General features: G+C 35.4%; 1 protein-coding gene and 1 pseudogene across 1 annotated transcript; both read left to right on the forward strand.

The window, feature by feature from the left end:
- The first annotated feature begins 1,487 nt into the window (after positions 1–1,487).
- Positions 1,488–3,796, forward strand: LOC140955193 (pyruvate kinase 1, cytosolic-like; annotated as a pseudogene).
- Positions 3,796–5,485, forward strand: LOC118054208 (uncharacterized). The gene is made up of 4 exons (XM_073407097.1): positions 3,796–3,846; positions 3,921–3,956; positions 4,513–4,560; positions 4,670–5,485. Exons 3-4 carry the CDS (start codon positions 4,555–4,557, stop codon positions 5,012–5,014), a joined length of 351 nt encoding a protein of 116 aa, XP_073263198.1. The 5' UTR covers positions 3,796–3,846; positions 3,921–3,956; positions 4,513–4,554; the 3' UTR covers positions 5,015–5,485.
- The last annotated feature ends 4,299 nt before the right edge of the window (positions 5,486–9,784 follow it).

Consider the following 9,784-nt stretch of genomic DNA (forward strand, 5'->3'; position numbering starts at 1 on the left):
CACTCAGATATGAGTTGGGTGTTTCACGCATCTGAACCCGACCAATAGTCATAGGGCAGATCGTTAATACCCACTTAAACTTAAAGGCTTGTGTATTCGTTTCAACAAATTAAAGCATTGACATATATATACAGGAATTAAAGTGCGTAAGCAATAAAAGAAAGAAATGCATAAAAAAAAATAAACATGCAAAAAAAAAAAAATAATAAAAAAAAAAAAATAAAAAAAAATCAGACAAAAACAAGCTTAGTCCACAAGATCCCCCAGTGGAGTCGCCATTCTGTCGCACGTGTGGCGGCGGCGCAGCGATCGTGCCACCTCAAGGGAAAATTTGAATAATTTTATTCCTGGCAAATAGGGAGAGACAAGGAATTCTTGTCTCTATATGTGAAAATATGGACTGGGAGTCGCCACCTAGTATTCTGGTTACTAGGAATCTTAACTGGTCTTTAGAGATCGGGTACGGAGACTGGTTGCGTAAGGGAAGGTATTAGCACCCCAACTACGCCCTACCTAAGGTAGGCTGCATTGTTTTAATGTCTGATAAAATCTAAGGTCTTGTTTGTGGTTTTTTTTTTTTATTGTTCGGAATACGCATTACATGTAATGTCATATCCAAGTTCTATAAAAAAATAATAATATAATAAATTAAATATCCGGAATATGTATTACGTATAATGTCATACCCTAGATATTAAAAGATAAACAAAATAAATTTTTTTGTTGTTTTTTTTTGAAATTTTGGGCCAATATTCTCTTGACTTTAATAAACTGGTTATTAAAGCCAAAATGCATGCTAAAACATTATTGTTTTTTTTTTTTTATGAAAAATACAAAAATGATTTTTTTTTTTTGAGACATTTGACCGTATGCACAAAAACATTTTTTTCTCTTTTTTTTTTAATTTTTGTTTTTTTACGACATAGAATTACCTCAGAATTCTGAATACGAAAAAGCTGAAAACTGGGTATTTCAGTACCGGATTTATATTTTACGACATAAAAATATTGCTCGATATTAAATCAAATGACATAAAAACTATGCGGAAATATTATAAAATGCTGAAATAAATATTTTTGATTTTTTTTTTAATGGGTCGGGTGAACAGTATCATGTGAACAGTACCACGGGACAAAAACGGGGTATTTTAATACCGGATTTATATTTTTACGATGTAAAATACAGACGATATTAAGCAAAATGATAGAAGAAAATGTGCTTTTTAAAAAATATATATAAAAATTATAACAACAAAAAAATAATAATAATAAAATAAAAATGGGCCGGACCCGGCCCAAATGCATGGGCCGGGCCGACAAGCCTATTTACATGGGCTGGGCCGACGGCCCAGCCAGACCCAAACGGGCTGGTTACTGTGCATCAGCACAGTAACCAGCCCTTCGTTATTTGCAGAACGTGAATTAATTCACGTTCTGCATGAAGGCGCAGTAAATCATAAACAAGCGAGGCAGAGGCGGGGCAACAGGATGGCGTACCTGCGGTGGCGTCGAGGCGGTGCTGCTGGCGGCGGAGGCACGGTGGCCGGCGGTTTCCTTCTCTCTCTCTCCTCTGTTTTTGGTTCTCTCTCTGCCGAATCTCTTCCTTCTTCTTTTTTTCTTTTTTTTTCTTTCTGTTTCTCTCGTCTCTCTCTACCCTCTTTATTTCGTGGAATCCTTCTCCTACTCCCTCTCCCTTTTTTTTCAGTCCGTTCCCCTGTTTTTATAGGAAAAAACAGGGGGAACGTCACGGTGGGGCGGCCACAGTGGCGCCCCCCCAACTATCGAAGTGGCCGACAAAAGTATGTAAGGGCTGAATTGTAGGCGTCTTATTGAGCCAAATCCGGGAAAGAAGTTCGGCGAAAAGTGGAGAGAAAAAAATTTCTTCTCCCCTGTTCTCCTGCGTGCGCAGGGAAGAAGACAATGGTGCCGTTTCAAAACGGCACCGTTTTGCGTTTTCTCTTCTTTTTTTTTTTTTTTTTTTTTTTTTTTTTTTTTAATAAACAGTACGTGAAACGGCGCCGTTTTGGTCAAAACGCGCCGTTTCATTTAAAAGGAAAAGGCGGTAAAACATGTCAGATTCAAATTGCGTCCCTCAATTTGCGCGCGTTTTACGATTTCGTCCTTGGTCTCGGATTTCTTCAATTAAGTCCTTAATTGGCCATTAAACTTCATTTGTATGCAATTAAGCCCTGATTTGACCAAATTAACTTCCAAAAATTATAATTTGACCCCAGAAAATTAATTTCTTCCAATTAAAGCCCAAAATAACTCCAAAAATCAATTTTTCTTGCAATTAAAAACCTCTATAAATTCAATTAAACCTTCAATAAAATTTAATTGAGTCCATAAACTTCTAATTTTGCATTTTTCTTCCACAAATTGAATTTTCTTTATCATCGGGCTCTCATCAGTCAAATGATATACTGTCAAAATTAATTTTTGATTTTTGAACATCCTTAATCAATTTTTTTGAGCATTTTAGGGCGCTCTGACATTTTTTTCACTGTTATATTTTTTTAATAATATATTTTTTTTGATTTTTTTTTGTATTTTTTAGGTGAGGACCCAAAAATGGGTTACAACAATACCGTGCTTAAATTCCATTATAGGTTCCAGATTCCTTATTTCTAATGCATTTCTTTCATGGATTAACTTATTTTGATGAGAGCCTACAAGAAGCAGATGGTGTCATCCTTTCCGTGGAAATTTTGGGGATAGATCTCCACCAGAGAAGGTTAGTTATGAAACCTGATTAATGAGCTTGCATATGTGTAAGTTATCATAAACATGTGGAATTAAAATACACTGGTCTTAGAATTGGTTGTTAGCAGTGATAATCAATATTTAGAGTTGAATAAGGATTGCATAATAGCAATATAGAGAAGATAGAAAGGATATGGAGAAAGTGCTATGCAGCAAAATTCTTTAAATTGTTACAACCATACAACATTGCTGTATCATCAATCTTTCTTTTGTAGGTTCTATTTTTCGTATACATATCATGCTTTAAGTGGGATAACTTTGTGGCTTTTGGAGGCCATTAAAAAGGTTCAATTTCTCGTGATCCCAATCCTGGCAATGTGTACAGATATGATAACCAAGTGTAGGCATTAGCATGTTGTTCCTATATGCTTTGACGTCATCAGTGAACATGCATGTGCGTTTAGTGGTAGTTGAATCCAGATATTCTAATACTACTCATAATCCAGATATTCTAACATCAGTTGCTCTGTGAATTTCACAGGTGTTTCTGTTTCAAAAAACTGTTGTTTTTAAGTACAACATGGCTGGAAAACCTGCTGTGGTTACTCTTGTTGTGGATAGTATGACAGAGAATTTGAGACCTCCTCGTGCAGAAGCAACTGATGTTGCCAATGCAATATTGGATGGTAATTTTCAGTTTGAAAAGCTCCCTGCTGGAACCTTTGTTGCGTGTATCATTCTGTTTTGGATAATGATGTGCTAGCTTCTTACACGAGTGAGAGTCTTATTCTCCTGCTTATAGCTGTCCCCCATTCCTCCAGTTTGGTCAGTAAGTTAGATAGTATTATATGCTTCATAAATCCCAGACTAATAGAAGTGTTATACTGTGGTTTTTCTGTTTGCTTCAGGGAGTAATGCAATTCTTCTAGGTGCAGTAGACCTTGCGAGGACTGTATCCAGTGGAAACCTTCTCTACTGTTGGGAGAATTTGTGCCGAGGTAATTTTTCCTCAATTATTCCTCCATTTTCCCTTGATATTTAGATGAGGAATTTCTTTGAATGCATCTGACATTTGACATCATGACAAGGGATGATATGTATTGGACAAAAGCATTTTCAGAAAGCACTGGAGCTTCTTCACAATGTATGTGATCTAGTTAGAATATGTTTTGTCCACTTTGACAATCTACTCACGTTGTGCCAAAATATGCTATGCAGGCATTTTCATTGCTTAATGAAAGTCCTAGAATTCAGGTTCTGATATCTCTCTCTCCCCCTTCAAGTTGTTCTTTCCTTTCTTTCCTCCTAGTGCTTAGACTATTTTGTATTTCATGGTGAATTAATTTGACAATAGAGTTGTTAGTTGCACAAATATGTGTAAATGTTTTTTGCTCATACAGAATTAAATTAAGCTTCAATTATGTTTTTTGTTGTGGTTGATGATGCTTGGTATTGTTAGTTGCAATTATTTTCCTAGCTTAACTTTAAGAACACTAAGCTGTCAATGCATTTCAAAAACCCCTGTGATTTTCAGGGCCTGGACCATGCCCGAGAATATATAACTGATGTACCGTTTTGTTTTATAAATTATAAGCCCCATATATAATACCTGAGGGCTTTTAATTTGATTGGATCTTCAAGGCCTCTTGAACATTTTGAAGTGTATTTTCACATGTTCTATCATTGCATCCAACATACCTGTCCTTTTGATTGATGAAATCAGCCTATGGGACTGTAGTTCACTGATTTTAGTATTATGCTCAGACTATGGTTGCTGCCCTTGCCTCTGATCCAAATGTCTGGAATGCAGTTTGGGAAAACAAAGCCCTTCAGGAATTGCTCCAGTCACAGAATGCAAGTAAGTGTACCCTTTTTCTTTCAATCCACTCGTCTTTCTTATTATTTTTTTATATTCCTGTTTTCTATGTCCTTCTGTTTTGCCTCTGAGCCTAGGAAATCTGTTGCAGATAAGGAATATGTTGCAGATAATGAGTCTGTTGGAGATACTGACTCTCAGGATGCAGCAGTTTTCTTCAAAGAAGCTCACAGAATTATCTGACGATGAAAATGAAACTGGAAACTCTCAAACTGGGCTCATGGATGTCATCAATAACGTTAAGCTTACTGTGGTTGACATGGTGACAAATGTATCTGCTTACTTTAAGAAGATTTTTAGCTTTTCATCCGCAGAGCACACACCGAATGCCGCAGATGAAAAGGCCGGATCATCTACCACTGAGAAGACCCTGGGAGCCTCTCTCATGGCTTTGGCAGTGATGGTCATAATGGTGGTTGTGCTGAGGCGCCCTTAAAACTCTATTCATGTGGCAAGCCAACCTGTAAATTTTCCGAGTCTACATGCAAATTGCTTCTCTCTCATCTCAGGTCGTGACGGCTCCTATGTCTTCTATAAATGCTATAGCTGTTGAAGCATTCAAAAAATATATATTGGTTTCTCTCATTCAAAATAGACAGTCTTTTGACATTTATTATATGAATTTGGGATGTATTCAGCAATCTATGTTCATGATAGGACACTCTTAGGACTGCCCCCCCCCCCCCCTTTCTGGGAAAATAAAGAGATGATCGCCTGCTTACAAGTAATTAGTTTTCCAAGCTCATGTGTTTCTTACTTCAGTATTATTCTTTGCTGGCCTGGATTTGCATTCTAGATGGGTTTTGACATCCCAAGATCACGTATAATTCATTTCTCTTTTAATTTCTTTGAAACAACATTTTATGATTTGCAAAATTGATTGTTGATTAATAGTGTCCACATTAATACTTTAATTATCATTTGTGTCCTTGACAAAAAAAAATTCAAAAATTGTTTTAACTAAATCTCTAACATAGCTTAAAAAAACTTTCCTTTCTTATATTGTATTGTCTTATGCATGCAAACTAATTTTATCATAGAACAACCCAGCTTCCAGTTATAAAATTCTATTCTAATTTGCTTGGATAAATGCTGCTTTCACCATGGATATGTTAGGTTGAATCTATTTTAAAATGTAATGTACCATATCAATCTCTTTGGTTATCTTACATTCATCAAATGGAATAAATGGTATTTTTTTTCTTTTCTATTTTTGATGAAATATTTGTTGTTTCCATCAACAGTGTTTGTGTCTCTTCATGCAGAATTCTGCCTTCATATTTTTTTCTGAAGTTTTGGGTTCTATTGTCGTACAAACTTTCTTTTACCCTTGTGAGCAGCCCTATATGGAAGTAGCAAGTAGTTATAGCAGTGGAAAAGTTTCAGAATTAAAGACATACATTCAAAACAAATACGGAGAAGTTTGAAAGTATGAGCCTACAGTTATACATTTCACATTTATACATAGTGAGACAAATTTAAAGATCTATTCATCATCATCTAAAACAGGCTTTGTATTTTTTTTTCAGGACAATAATCTTGGACTGGTGAAGCAAGTCATATCATCATGTATAAGAGAAACTTTCAGAGATTGACCCAAACATATTGGACTCTTTCCGTCCAAGACATAGCCAAAAATGTTGCAACTTAGCAGTCCTAAAGAGGCAGAGATGCATGTGCTTCAAATGGTAGTTTCCTATGCAATTATCCTTGATGCTAAGCTTACAGCAGTTTCATAAATATCTTTCCTTTTATTTTTTGTATGATCAATTTATTGCAAAATACTGGAAGTAGAAAGACAGTAATAATGCACTCCTGTATCTCATACCATAATTTAAATGAACAATTTCATTTCAAACTGTAGATCGAAGATGGTGAGATATATGCAACAATCAACCCAGAAAGATGGTATGGTTAGATTCTTAGAGGATCCAAAACAATATAAAAACTGTGAGATGAATTGAGCATATCGATTCATCAATTCAGAGGTGCAGTAGCTGGGATTTTACACTTTTTATTTATGACATGTAACTTTTAATTTGATATGGCCTTTGCAGGCGGTGAAAAAGGGAGACACCATTTTTGTTGGTCAATGAAACTACTTCTGTGTGGCTAGAGGCAAGTAGCTTCATTGCGGCATGTCATGTCACCTACTTTCATGCCAGGTGGATCTTTCACATACCATAAGCAGTAACTTTTATTGCTAGCTGCCTCCCCATTTCAATTAAAACTGTTTCTTTGGTACAAACAAGCCAGGGGACTTTGTATTCCAAAACATAATGGCCTGCATCAACTTCAAAAAAGAAGAAAGAATCTGCTTAATTCAATTTCATGATGATGCAGGTCGCTGAAGTCAATGGTGAATATGTGGTTTGCTTGGTAAAGAACTGTTACAAATTTGATTGGACTGGCTATGTACTTTGCATGTTTTCTCAAATCCATACTAATCTGCCTACTCTCACTGATAAAGATAAAGAGGTATTTTGTTTCTACTCGATTGTTGTTATAAAAGCTTATATTGAATCATGTTTGGTGTTAACCTTTTCTTGTTTGACTGATCAGTGCTGGGCTTCCCTCATTTATAATGGAAAAATGCCACCTATTTTGTCCTTAACCATTACTGCTTTGATGGAATTTTAATGATCAATATCAGGTTATAAGTTCACGGGGTGTTCAGAAAACATAGACATCCTCTCACTTTCATACACTAGGCATGCAGAAGATGTTCGTCATGTAAGGATTTTTCTGTCTAAGAGTTGTTTTCTATTATCTCTTTTTCATTGTAAAGTAAATTACTCGAACTTCTCCCCTTTTCTGGGTCCTTAAGAACAATTTTCTGCTCCATCGATATATTTCTCCCTCCCCCTTTAACATTCATTGTGGTCGGTCATCCCTTTATACAGGCTCGAGAATTTCTTTCTAAACTCTTGCAACTCTACCAGACTCAAATTTTTGCAAAAAATTGAAATTGTAGAGTTGGATTTATAATTCTGTTATCATATGCCATGTCTTTATGATACCCGTGCTTAAATTCCATTATTTAGTTCCAGATTCCTTATTTCTAATGCATTTCTTTCGTGGATTAACTTATTTTTTGATGAGGTCATCCTTTTTTACATGCTCCGATGAATTTCTTTCTAAACTCTTGGACCTCTACCAGAGGCTCCAAAATTTTTGCAAAAATTGAAAATTGTAGAGCTGAGATTTATAATTCTGTTATCATATGCTATTCTTTATGATACCCGTGCTTAAATTCCATTTTAATGCCAGATTCCTTATTTCTAATGCATTTCTTTCATGGATTAACTTATTTTGATGAGATCCTACAAGAAGCAGATGGTGTCAACTTTTCGTGAAATTTGGGGATAGATCTCCACCAGAGAAGGTTAGTTATGAAAACCTGATTAGTGAGCTTTGCATATGTGTAAGTTATCATAAACATGTGGAATTAAAATACAGGTCTTAGAATTGGTTGTTAGCATGTGATAATAAAATATTTAGAGTTTTGCTGAAGGATTGCATATAAACGCAATATATAGAAGATTGAAAGGAAATGGAGATAAGTGCTATGCAGCAAAATTTCTTTAAATTGTTACAGTTTAAAAACCATATAAGCAACATTGGGCTTGTAATCATCAATCTTTCTTTGTAGGTTCTATTTTTTTGTATACATATCATGCTGTAAGTGGCATCAACTTTGTGGCTTTTGGAGGACATTAAAAAGGTTCAATTTTCTCGTGATCCAATCCTGGCAATGTGTAACAGATATGATAACAAGTGTAGGCATTAGCATGTTGTGTCTATATGATTTGACATCATCAGTGAACATGCATGTGCGTTTAGTGCTGGTTGAATCCAGATATTTCTAATACTACTCATAATCCAGATATTCTTCCATCAGTTGCTCTGTGAATTTTACAGGTGTTTCTGTTTTCAAAAAAACTGTTTGTTTTTAAGTGCAACATGGCTGGAAAACCTGTTGTCGTTATCTTGTTGTGGATAGTATGACAGAATTTGAGACCTCCTCGTGCAGAAGCAACTGATGTTGCCAATGCAATATTGATGGTAATTTTTTCAGTTTGAAAAGCTCCTGCTGTAACTTTGTTGCGTGTATCTTTCTGTTTGGATAATGATGTGCTAGCTTCTTACACGAGTGAGAGTATTAATTCTCACTGCTTATAGCTGTCTTGATACCAGCCATTCCTCCAGTTTGGTCAGTAAGTTAGATAAGTATTATATTGCTTCATAAATCCCAGACTAATAGAAGTGTTATACTGGTGGTTTTTCTGTTGCTTCAGGGAGTAATGCAATTCTTCTAGGTGCAGAGACCTTGCGAGGACTGTATCCAGTGGAGACTTCTCTACTGTTGGCGAGAATTTGTGCCGAGGTAATTTTTCTCAAATTATCCTCCATTTTCCCTTGATATTTCCAAAATAAGTGATGTATAAACTGTACGTTATACGTTGCAAGAAAAATTGATTGTTGATTTATAGTGTCACAATTAATACTTTAATTATCATTGTGTCCTTTGACAAAATTTTTTTTTTTAGAAGTTTTTAACTGAATCTCTAACAATTGCTGCAGAAACAACAGAACCACAACGACTGAGTGGAGTAGTGAGGCGTGTGTGGAAATGGCACTTTTTTTCTCCTTCACCCGCCTTTTTAGGGCGTTTAAAAATACATAGAACTATCTCTAGCTTAAAAATATACATATGACTAAATAAATAGCTAGAAATAATTTAGCTATGATAATTTAATTTGCAATCTAATAAATATGAAGCACGTAACTTTGCGAGGATTAAAACAATTGTATAACTTGCGAAAACATAATAAAGAAGTAGTACCATTCCACAAATTAAATTGCAAAACCGTGTATCTGACTGGTTTGTGATAACAATTTTTCGGGTGTTGAGACCTTGCGAGGTATCTAATTGTATGCGAAGTGTTAGGATTACATTCTCTTAAAGTGGATACCATCTCTACTGTGGGAGCATGTTGTGCCGAGGTAATTTTGCTCAATTATTCCTCCATTTTCCCTTGTATTTCCAAAACAAGTGATTATAACTTGTAGCTGTAAGTATGCAAGCAAAATTGATTGTTGATTTATAGTGTGCACATTAATACACTAATTATCGTTTGTGTCCTTGACAAAAAAATTTCAGAAGTTGTTTAACTGAATTCTAACAAGCATGCAAAAAAAACAT

This window comes from Populus alba, unplaced genomic scaffold (genome assembly GCF_005239225.2).
Source record: "Populus alba unplaced genomic scaffold, ASM523922v2 scaf331, whole genome shotgun sequence".
In the NCBI taxonomy this organism is placed as follows: Eukaryota; Viridiplantae; Streptophyta; class Magnoliopsida; order Malpighiales; family Salicaceae; genus Populus; species Populus alba.